Genomic DNA, 12,078 nt, shown 5'->3' with positions numbered 1-12,078 from the left:
ATTGTTTGCACATTGGCTTTTGCAAATCAAATCAGGATGCCCCCCTGGTCATAAAACACTTCTTAGCCCATTCCGCCTGCCTTATCAACAAAATAATGCAATGCTAACGTGGCCGCTGCATAGGTCCCCAACTTCCATGTGTAGTTTTTGCTATACTTCAGGATGTAAGGATAGACAAGAACACTTGCCAAAGGTAACTACTATACTAAAAAAACACAAGAATCAAGAACCAATTCCAGTTATCCAACTGATTTAAACCCTATGCTTCTAGCCCATGCAATTTCTTTCATCAGTGCTAGCCTGTGTTGTTGAAGTTGTGCGTGGCTTAACAGTGATGCTAAGCTGTTAGCGTGCCTTTAAATAATCCACCTGTTTGTATCAAGCCTCAGTGATAAAAGGGTTGTTCTGATGCAAAAAAAACAAACAACCTCTGTAGTCCTTGAGGCTAGCCAAAAAGGAGCATTTGTCAAAGAACCATTTCTTTTCACTCACATAAATCACACTGATGATATTGACAGCTTGCTGAAATGATAAGTGAAATGATAAGTTATATGGATACCCTTCAAACAAAAACCCAAACGCCCACTCTTTGCTTTCATATTTGTGTCTCTAGATATATTGGCGTTTTATAGTTGTCTTTATGTTTACGCCATTTATTAAACACGTGCATTACCAAAAAAATAAATAAAACCGACACACCTGCTGAACCCAATAACCAGTCCCTGATCTCTTATCTCCAGGTCACTGCTCTGAAGATAAAATAGACCTTCAGTGGCTGTTCAAATACAGGGCCCATCATCTATGTGTGTACTTTGTGCAGGGATACACTGTGACCATAGAGCTAACAAAAGGGCTATTCAGGGACGAAGCAACAAGAGCGGTTAGTGATGGGTGTTATTACCTTCAGAGAGGTATAAGGTTGCTCTCAGTCTGTTCCTGCACCACTCACAACAGAAATGAACACAGCAAGTGTGATATTTGTGATGACGTGGAGATTAGAAAACTAATAGAAGTAGTAAGGGATTAGCAAAGCCTGTATTTAGTGAAGCAGAAAGGTGAGGACAGAGGTGAAATTTCCAGAGCAAACACTGGGAAGGTGTTGGATCAAGAACTACGTGATCACATACTGTACCTTGAAGGCCGAGAAACATAGGCAACACATTCCTCTGATGATTAGAAAAAGCACCAAAACAAGCGGCTGTTCTCTGAAGTCTTACAGGGACTGGGACTGAAAAACACACACAGATTTTTAGCTAGCTTAACAAACATCTGTTGAATGGATTGCCAAAAAGTGTTCGGCAGATATACTATACCCTATGGCTGACATTTAACAGTATGAATACAATTTTCAAGCCATTATCTATCATAATTAGGTTGTAAATATTATCTGTCAAGTTGGAATTGCAACTAAAACATTTTTATGAAAACTCTCATGTCATCTGACTTGGTGTTAAAAAGTACTGCATGAAGAGTCAGCTGCTTTTTTTTATCACTTTCATGATCAAGAGCTGGTTCATATATACAGACTTAATGAATCCCCTTTGAGAAAAATGTGTGTTTATACTGCGTCACAAATTTGTGATCACAGGAGCATACTTTTGTCTGTTGTTGAGAGGCCATTTACAGTTACAGTGTGTCTGTTAGCACGTGAGGCCACAGCTGATTCTTTGGTCAGTCTGCCTGACTTAAGTGTTATTGACTGCAGTTACGGAAACTCTGCTATCTCTTCCTCATCGAGCCCGACAGCTGCTTCTCCCATCGACGCACCCGCCCACACTTTGTCCTCACGCTGCTGAACCCATTAATCCCTACTTCTCCTTTCATGATTAGCAGACCAAACCAGTTTGTGACATGTTTTTGGAAAAGAGTGGTCTCAGCAGCTGACTCTGACTAAGAACTAGAGTCAGTCACAGAAACTCCCAGTGTGACGTAAGCTTGTTTTGCTCAGCAGTATCACAAGCACTAGATCTGTTATGTTTCTTTTTTCTTTTTTTCCCACTGCTTCGGGCTTGCTACCATTCACTCACGTGATTTTGTTTTCTCCCACTTTTAAGTGTGCTCACCGAAGTTAATGCCAATGATAACAGTTCCGTTCACCAGACAAAAAAGGTGAATGGCAGAAAAGTCAGGGACTGACTTATCAACACTGCAGTGGGCTTGTTCCTTTTTTAACTGTACTGAATATTTGGTAACTGAATGGGGAGCTATTTATTTGAACTAGGGATTAAGGGCCTGGATTAAAATAATTTATTAGAGAATCTGCCCCCCAGAGTGATTTCTGTTGTCCTTAAACACCCTGCTTATAATGAAATAATGGAGGATTACATTGAATTACTTTTTCCTTGATAATTTCCATTCAGTTGCTTAAATCAAAGCTCTTCCCATGATTTACAATATAATAACAGAACTCTTGCAAAAGTCTGGCATAAAAAGAGCCATCATCACAGGCCAGAGTGAGGAAGTGCTGCAGCGTCAGCAGGGAAATCTGAACCTGTTGACTGCATAGATTTGTGAGCGGGCTGCCATCATCGTGACACAGAATCTGCTGAGACGGGGATCTACATGTCCTCTGTCTCTTCTTCACCAAGCGAGCCAAAGGTCAGCCAACTTGCTCCCTTGTAGCGCAGGAATTTGGGGGGGGGCTTGTTGTTTTGGATGACCTGGCTGGGGTGTAGTGATTTTTTTTGTAGCTCACCTTTGCTCCAATTAGTGCAGGGAGTAACGTCCATATGGGGTGAGGGGGTTCGAGCAGCTGGCTAACAAGCTTCGCCCCTGTGGCGGGCACAGCGCCTCGATGGACGGGTGGATGGACAGATGAGGACAATGAGAGGGGAGCTGGAGGGAAGCGCCTCCGCTATTTATGACCCATAATAACGCTTTCAGTGATGAGTTACAGTCAAATTTTGAACTCCCTGCCCATGCTTGTTCACTGTGGGAGCTTCCTTTCAATGCTTTTGACTCTAGAGTTTGATTTCCTCTCTCCTATATAGCACTTTGAATCCAGATGGCACAGATGAACTCTGACCTACATCAGACCAGTCAGCCACATGGTGCTCTCATGTTCACACTGTTTTTCACTTCCTCAAGACGGCTGTTTACACTCTGAAGTTACCTAGTAAAGGAACAGGGCGTACACTTATTTCTCGTCAAGAGCTGAGTGTCATTATGCAAGGCCCGAGCTTTTTTTGTCTCTGCTCTTCTGCAGATCTCGGAACAAAAACTCATCAATGCAGGCAGTACAGAGTGTGCAAATACTTGGTGGGGACAAGACTATCACCAGTCAATATTTGTGAGCAGCAGATTAAACTATTCGCCATTTGTATGCAGTGTGCTGCATTCTTTCACAGTCAGTGGCCATTTGCAGGTCTAAGTGGATTGAAGGACAAAATATGACAACAAAGATTATTGCGCAACCTAATATGCTGCCCACAGAGCAGAAATGAAGCTAATCCAATTATAGATGGGTAATAGATGTCATTTTGGCTGCAGCAGCTCCACTGCTGGAGGTTAATGGGCTGTGATACATGTGAGTTTAGTTCAATGCTGTAACTTTTCCTGATCAGTACAGCCTGTTTCCTCAGGCACCAATTCAAGTATAAAGTAGCAAATGCTAAAATGTAGCGTAGCATAGCGGTTTGCTGAGATTAGCCCACATGAGCTAATATTACTCACAGTGAAAACAGATTCATGGTGTGCTGTCATTAAAAACTTTCATTTGCAGCAGAAGACATGAACTGTTCAGCATTTTGATCATCTGCCTTTACAAATGTAGAACGTGGACGACAGGGCTGAGCACGAGCTCTATAGAAACAAGTATTATATTGCTGTAAAGAGACATGCCTGCCGAGGATGCGATCGCCACAGTGCTGCACACATTACTGAAGCACTTGGAACACAGGAATACCTATGCACGGCTCCTCTTTGTAGACTACAGCTCGGCTTTTAATACCATCCGGCCATACAAACTACGTCCCAAACTCCACCAACTGGGACTTAACTCCTCTCTGTGCAACTGGATTGTGGACTTCCTCACTAACCGTAGACAGAGTGTCAGAGTGGGTAAGAACACCTCTTCCACCCTTGTGGTCAACACCGGTGCCCCTCAGGGGTGTGTTCTGAGCCCTCTGCTATACACTCTCTTCACCCATGACTGTATTTCCTCCTGCGCGTCCAATCTCATTGTTAAGTTTGCAGATGACACTACAGTGCTCGGACTTATATCCAACAATGATGAGACAAACTATAGGACAGAGGTGCAACAACTAGAGTCATGGTGCCACGACAATAACTTGGTCTTAAACACCAAAAAGACCAAGGAGATCATTGTAGATTTCCGGAAGAGGGGCCATAACAACCATCTGCCTCTCTTCATTGGCAGTGAGGCGGTGGAGAGGGTGAGCAGTTTTAAATTCTTGGGGGTAACTGTGACCGAGGACCTGTCCTGGGGCAACCATATCTCACCTCAGTTGTACGGAAGGCCCAACAGCGCCTCTACTACCTGAGGAGACTGCGGAGCGCACACATTCCCAGATCTCTGATGTTGAACTTCTACAACTGTGCCATCAGCAGCGTTCTGACGTATGGATTTCTAGTGTGGTTCCCCAGCTGCACCAAGGCCGATCAGCAAGCACTCCAGCGGGTGGTGAAGGAAGCTGGCAGAATTATTGGAACAAGTCTGCCAGAGATCAGTAATATCTTCCCCACTCGCTGTCTGAGGAGGGTGCACAGTATCCTGCGGGACCAACATCACCCTGCGCGCCACCTTTTCCATCTGCTGCCCTCAGGGAGAAGGTACAGGTCTATACAGGCCAGAACATCCAGACTGGCCAACAGCCTGTATCCACAGGCTGTGAGGCTCCTGAACTCTCTGCCCCCCTCTCACGGACAATAACCATATCCAACTTCTTAATAGCAATGAACTGGTCTGCATTGGTGCATCATATCTTTATTCTCTTCCCCCTCCTGCCCCCCCCCCCCCCTCTTTCTTAAATAGATAACTATCATATCTGATATCATATCTCACAGTACAATAATATTGAATGGGTTGCATTGTTGTATTTTGTCATGTTTCTCAGGTCTTTGTCTGAATTTCTACGAACATTATTGCTAAGGATTGTCTTATTGCATTGGAGTCACACTGGGTTAAATATGTACACTTGGGTTTTAAGGGGTATTTATTTATTATTTTCTTCTTTTTTTTGGGTTGTATGGAAGCCCCAAACGCAATTTCATTGTTCTTGACAATGACAATAAATAAATAAATAAATAAATGTACTTGAGTGGTGGATCACGGGGAATAGTCAAAGGAGCTTGCAAAGAAAAGCGTCTGGACTTCTTTAAGTTACTTGAAGACGTTTCACCTCTCATCCGAGAAGCTTCTTCAGTTCTAAGGTCAAATGGTGGAGAGTCCCAGAAAGATAAAACGCCAAAACACAGACTTAACAATATGGTGTATGCTGTACAGTGCAGCGAGGAATGCCCAGACCTCTACATTGGAGAGACCAAACAGCCACTTCACAAGCGCATGGCACAACATAGAAGAGCCACCTCCACAGGACAAGACTCAGCTGTCCATCTGCATCTTAAGGATAAAGGACACTCTTTCAAGGATGCCAATGTTCACATTTTGGACAGAGAGGACAGATGGTTTGAAAGAGGAGTGAAAGAAGCATCTATGTCCACTGTGAGCGACCATCTTTGAACAGAGGCGGTGGTTTACGACACCAACTCTCTGCCATCTATAATCCAGTTTTGAGATCCCTTCCCAGACGCCTTAACGCCCACTCACATCCTGGGCCAACTGATCTCAGGAATTCGCATGATAAGGTGGGGCCAGGTTTCACAATGAACTCACCCGAAACTCTGGCTGATTGGGACCCACGCCCAGTTTCACACCTTGGCTCAGGCGATTAGAGGATCATCAGGGGGTCCTTTTGTCCCTCTGTGGGGGGTCACTCCCACTAGGTTTATATCTGGGACTCTCCACCATTTGACCTTAGAACTGAAGAAGCTTCTCGGATGAGAGGTGAAACGTCTTCAAGTAACTTAAAGAAGTCCAGACGCTTTTCTTTGCAAGCTCCTTTGACTACGATGACCTGGATGACTGAGAACCTTCACAGACATCACGGGGAATAGTTCAGGGCTTTGCACACGCATGTAGTAGTTACTAGTCACAGGGTAGTCACACCTTACGCTGCTTTATCTTCTGTTTTGCTTTATATGGGACTGTCATTTGGAAGCAGACAACTTGAAAGTAGCGACTGAGCCCTTACAGATATTAGGAAAATGTTTGGTAAGTTTATTTCTCAAGCGAGTAGATGGCTGTTTTGCATTTGATTTGTTTTTGCAATGAGAGGAGTCGCCTCCTACTGGGCACTTTTCACACTCGAAAGCCTTCATCTATAACACAGCTAACGAGAAAGCTGTTTTATCTTTGTTTTTGTTTCGCAGTTTCTTCATGCTATGGATTATTGATTATTTTTTGTCCTCCTTTAAGCCCCTGGCCACTAGTTTTTGATAATGTAAATCATAGTTAGGTGACATAAAGAGGTCAAGCTTGACTGCTTTGCTTCTTATGAGTCTGTGGACATTTTGTGCATTTAAATGAACTTGGTCTTGCAGTTAAATGTGTAAACTGATCTGTCTGCTCTCTTCACAGCTGCCCAACATGTTTGGAGATCTGAGGTCGACCTTCATTGCCCTGATGATTGGATCCTATGCTTCCTCTGCTGTCACTTTCCCTGGCATCAAGGTAACTTACAGTCACTCACTTACTGTGGCTGATTCTTGATTTACTTTAAACATCCACGTGTCCTCATCCATGACTGAAAGATTTTCCTAAAGGGCAATATTAACTCAGAAGGAATAACCCTGCAACTGTAGAGTGTGTTATTGATTCTCCATTATGATGTTTTTGTGTGCGTCCCATCTTCCTGCCTGTAGGTGATCTATGATCTGGGTGCCACATTCATCTCCATCCTTCTGGTTTGGGCCGGCTGTGCCTGCCTCGTCTTCTTGAACTGCTTCATCAACTGGCCTTTGGAGCCCTTCCCTGGCCCAGAAGACATGGACTTCACGTAAGACAAACAGGCATACTTAGTCTGGCATGCACACAAAGCCGCATGAACATATGTGTAGCTTCCAGCTATTGTTTTTAAGCAGCCACTGCAGTATTATTAGCTAAGCTCAAGTTATACCTGCTTGAAAAAGGATTCTGACTGAGCCTAGGGATTCTGGATTTTCCACACAGATCACTGCTTTACCTCATACACACTGCAAGATTGTATACACGTACATGCGCACACACTTATGTGCAGTAAATCCCAAAATAATGCAGTGGAGACCAAGTGAGCCCTAAAGGGGAAAGACCATAAAACCAGATGATCGGCCTACTTTGCTCTCATTCACCTGGATCTTTTAATGTTTCCTTAGCCTGTTTTCCTTTTCCTTTAGGTGTCTGCTTACATTTCCCCTTCTTTCTTACTTTCCTTTCTCAGGGTGAAAATCAAATTCAGCTGGCTGGGATTTGACCATAAGATCACCGGGAAGCAGTTTTATCGGCAGGTGACCACAGTGGGACGCCGTCTGAGCGTAGGCCATGCCATAAAGCAGCAGGAGGCACCCTCCAAAGAGCTGTCCACACAAGAGGCCAACAAGCTGTGCCTGTCCACTGTTGACCTGGAGGTGAATTGCAAGAGTCAGGAGGAAAGTAAGTCTGAATATGCTCTAACATCTAAAGTCTGTTATATAAAGACAGGATGAACTTAAAATAGAAACTAGTTGAATTGGAGCAACAGTTATGTTTCTTGAAAGACTGTAAAAGCCCATTCACAGTTTTTAGCAGTGGCTTTCTTTGCCATCTGGTCGTCAAAACTGGAATCTAAGCAAGCTGCCGACAGAATATAACTGCTGTCTGTAAAAGGAAGAAATCCAAAAACATGCACAAGTCAGCACAAGTGTACCTTGTGATCAAATTAGTCATTCTTGAGTAGATACTAGCTTATGAATATTCTCACAACTCAATAGTCAGTCAGTTGGTGCAGTTAGACTTGAAACGGACTGAGCAAAAGAGGTGCTAAGTGTGTTAGGTTTGCCAGTAATCAAGTCATAAAAGTGTATCTCTTCTCTTTGAAAGGACTGATGCCAAGTGGAATCCCACATAAATAAAATAAATCCCACTGATATGAAAAGTAAAGACTTGAATTCCATTGTTATAGCGTAGGTAAGTGCAAAGTGTTATAGAACTTTTAAAAATTAACTTAATGTCCTTACTGTGTGCTTTGAATCATAAATCCAAGTTAAAATATAGACAATAGACTTATTAATATACTTAAAATTTTGTAATTTATTTTGGCAATGAATATTATTTACATAGAATATTTAACAATGTATTTCAGATGAAGTTTAAAAGTGTGAAATTTTTTAAAAAGGCTAACACTTCTGTTAGTTTTTACATTTTTAAAATGTGATAACACTGTATGTAGTGTTTTAGGTTGGTTGGCAAAAAAATATCACATCCATGCTAAGGTAACCTCTGTTACCCATGCACTTTTTCAGTCCCTCCTGGCTTTTCTAACAGGGTCAGGGACTCCCAGTGGGTTAGTCTTGTCACACCTCTCTCGGTCTCTTTGGTACCAAACGGACCGTGGAATCGGTTCAGACCCTGTTCTTAGAAAGGGGCTCAGCAGGTGTGTGTCGCGCTGGCAGGGAGCCCTAGAGAAGCACTGCGGTGGACTGTATCAGCCATTACAGTGAATTTCTGACTGTGTGTGTGTTTGGAGTGCATTCAGGATGCCCGTGGCTGGTTTCATAACAGCTGGACATGTCGGGATGTTTAAAGAGGCCCATATTACACCCTTGAACACAACCTTGTTCCTCTCTCTGTTTGCTGTAAGTTGAAGCAGCTGTGAGGGTTGCAGAGTACATGCATCTTAGGCCTTGGCCTATTCCTCCTGCCTCCTCAGATATAAGGATCAAGGTCAGATTCAAATGTTTGTGTTTTCTGTTAGGAATGCACTTAAATCATGTATCTGGACCGGCACAGTCAGCACTTGTTTGGTATGTTAAGTACACTTTGTACTAGAGCTGTAGACAGAGAATGAAGGCCAAAGAACTTTTTGTAAATAAATTGGTAGATTTTGTAAATGTTGAAATGAAATATAAGCTAGTTTTAGATTAACAGCTGTATTCTCTTATAAATTATTTTAGTGCTCTATGAGCATTTTCAAACAATTAAGTCCAGGATAGATACCTGTTGTTGAAGACAATGAACCCATCTGCTTCATCTGGGTACCCATCATTAGTTGGTGTGTCCGGGGTTTCTCTGTATGGACAGCTGTCCATTTTCCACTTCTATCCACAGCATTCATTAATGATCAACGTTTCCTAGAACCCGCTTTCCTTTGAATCCTCCAGACGTTCATTCACATTAAGATGTCACCATAACACCTGGGTGCCAGTGGGAAAATTTACATGTCAGTCTCATCCGTTCCTCTCAGCCAGTGGAGTTTTCCATCTGTTTAGAAAGTGAAAAGAGACTCTGCATGTTTGACCATCTGTACTTTAGATGAAAGTTTGTTGGTGCTGATAGTGGAGGCTTCAAACAAGGTCATCATCATGTAGGTTGTTTGTCAGGATGCTATGAATACACTCGTACGTTGCTATTTTTTATTGAAATGAGCGATCTTTTTTTTCTTTTAAAAAAATCAGTTTCCTGGAAATGTTGTAAACATCACAATCGCTGTAACAGCAGTCTGACATCTTCGGCTGCAGTGAATTACCTACTCATCCATTGTAGTGATTGTCATGAAATTTGGCAGACGTCGTAGTCTTGCCAGGATGAATTGTAAAGACTTGTAAAAACAGGCCAACGTATCAGTCAGCCCGGTACATTCAGAACTAATGAACATCACATCAGCCTCAGCTGTGCTCCTGTTTGATTAGCAAACATTTGAATGCTAACATTAACACTCAGCGAACCAGCAATGAACTTAGAGCCTGATATAGGTCGATATTGACTGATACTGGCCTAGTTGACTGATATGATATGAATAGCAATGAGAAAAGAAACAAATATGGTAAATACATCTCTTGGTATTGGCTCAGGATTTTAGTGCATCCCTGCTAGCGCAGTAAATTATTTTCATAAAGTGGTAAACAGTACACCTTTATGCTGACTCATTATGCAAATTAGCACAGTCATGTTGGACTTTCATCTCAAAGCACTGCTGTGCCTAAAGTCATCCTCAGTGTACCACAACTTAGGCCTCATATATTTTATGATTTTTTTTTTTTACCACTGAACACTTGAAAACTGATTATCATGTCCCACAAGCAATGAACAGTTGATCTTAGTCCTTACATTGACTTTTGCTCTTAGTGTTTCCTACATCGTGCACAGATAAAGTTGATTTTGCAAACATCTTCTGATGCAGACAGTGTCATAAAAATAGATTATAGAACTTTCTGCTCCGTAAAAGGATTTGGATGTTTCCCTAAAGGCCTGTGAAGCTTTTTGGTTTTTCCACTGAATAATTCCCCTACCACGAGATTTCAACTGTGTACAGAAGGAAATAAAATCTCCTTATCCAATATTTTTGGTTAATATCTTTGTGGTATATTAACACAGTGATTTGATCTCACCCTGACTTCTCTCATTTCCTCTGCAGCTCAGAGCTTCATGAAGAGTATCTTCAGTCCCATCTTCTTGCTGAGCCTTATCACCATGTGTGTGACTCAGCTGCGCCTCATATTCTACATGGGAGCCATGAACACTATCCTGGAGTCCCTAACAGGCAGAGACCTCAGCACAGGTGTGTGTGGTTGTTAGTGTGTCAAGCTATACATGTTTTGAGAGTGGTTGCGTTTTTATCTTTAACACCTCTTTGACATCTCTGTCATGCTGGCTTCCTGCTGTTGCAGTGGAGAGGATGGAAGTGGGTAAGAGACCTGAGGCCACACTAGCAACCCTCTGCCCCCCTCCCTACCCTAAACTGTTTGTCCACTTTTTTGTCTAGAGCATGACCCCGCCCCCCCAATAACTCCATGACATCTGCAAACTGTTTTTCCATTCCTGTCAGTGTGCACCACCCTCTGATGTCTTCATACTGTTTACCGGATGTTCACCCTGAAACCGTATTAACGCTGCCTCTGCCGCTGTTTGTCTCCTAGTGAGCGTGTACACCTCCATCTTTGGCGTGCTCCAGCTCCTATGTCTGGTCACCTCTCCTGTCATTGGCTACGTCATGGACTGGAAGCTTAAAGACTGTGAGGATGAAAACGACAAGAGCACCAAGAGGTCAGCGTGCGCGCTAAGGAGGAACAAATAATTCTATTTTTCTCAATTTTTTTTAAATGTTTTCTTCTTTTGTTCTATCAGAGAGCCTGGGCAGCCCCGTCGCCCTGACAAACAGATCCAGAAGATCGTCAATGCCACCAGAGCTTTTATCTTCACCAACATACTCCTTGTTGGCTTTGGAGTCACCTGCATCATCCCCAACCTCCCACTTCAGGTATGCAGTAGGAGGCTGGGGGAGCCATTTTATTGAAGTGTTTAGGTGGTGTGGGTTCACGCTCCTCTGCATGTGCTGCTGCTGTACGTCTCCCCTAGAGGGAGACTAAACACTGCAGAGAGAGAGAGTGATGTACATGATATTCAAACCACTCACATGGCAATGCAGCTGCTGATATTTCTAAGTGATGTGGAGCCACCTAATGGACAAAAATGTTGTTGCAGTTTATTTTGTTCTCTCTTGAATCTCATTTGTCAAAGACAAACCCTTTTGTTTTTCAGTGAAAACCCAGCAGGTCGGCCCTGAGCATGTATTTACTGTAAAAATCTTTCTTTTCCTCTTTTCTCTCCTACTTCAGGTTGTCTCCTTTGTCCTGCACACTATTGTGAGAGGCTTCATCCACTCTGCAGTTGGCGGGCTTTATGCTGCTGTGTAAGTGTGTGACACGTTTAAAAGATGATGGCAAACCAGTAAGGAATCATGCAGCCTAATGCTGTCCTACACTAGATACAGAAAGTGACTAAAAATAAGTGAATTTTAGGCATTTCTTCTTCTGTCCTTCTGTGCC

The 12,078-nt window shown here is 42.9% G+C and overlaps 1 protein-coding gene across 3 annotated transcripts in view; it reads left to right on the top strand.

Moving 5' to 3' along the window:
- The window catches only part of LOC308401641 (large neutral amino acids transporter small subunit 4-like), a 28,220-nt gene that overhangs the window by 11,311 nt on the left and 4,831 nt on the right, over positions 1 to 12,078 (top strand). For 2 of the 3 annotated variants that reach the window (XM_080889952.1, XM_080889953.1), the window contains exons 6-13: positions 6,659 to 6,751; positions 6,943 to 7,076; positions 7,497 to 7,708; positions 10,668 to 10,811; positions 10,921 to 10,938; positions 11,170 to 11,296; positions 11,378 to 11,510; positions 11,869 to 11,942. In XM_080889952.1, coding sequence (XP_080746078.1) covers positions 6,659 to 6,751; positions 6,943 to 7,076; positions 7,497 to 7,708; positions 10,668 to 10,811; positions 10,921 to 10,938; positions 11,170 to 11,296; positions 11,378 to 11,510; positions 11,869 to 11,942 — 935 coding nt within the window. The remainder of the gene's footprint in view (positions 1 to 6,658; positions 6,752 to 6,942; positions 7,077 to 7,496; positions 7,709 to 10,667; positions 10,812 to 10,920; positions 10,939 to 11,169; positions 11,297 to 11,377; positions 11,511 to 11,868; positions 11,943 to 12,078) is intronic. The other variant, XM_080889954.1, reaches the window with a different exon arrangement.

Source organism: Rhamphochromis sp. 'chilingali', assembly GCF_963969265.1.
Source record: "Rhamphochromis sp. 'chilingali' genome assembly, chromosome: 8".
In the NCBI taxonomy this organism is placed as follows: Eukaryota; Metazoa; Chordata; class Actinopteri; order Cichliformes; family Cichlidae; genus Rhamphochromis; species Rhamphochromis sp. 'chilingali'.
The sequence above is the reverse complement of the archived record's forward strand: the minus strand, read 5'-3'. Positions and strand labels throughout refer to the sequence as shown.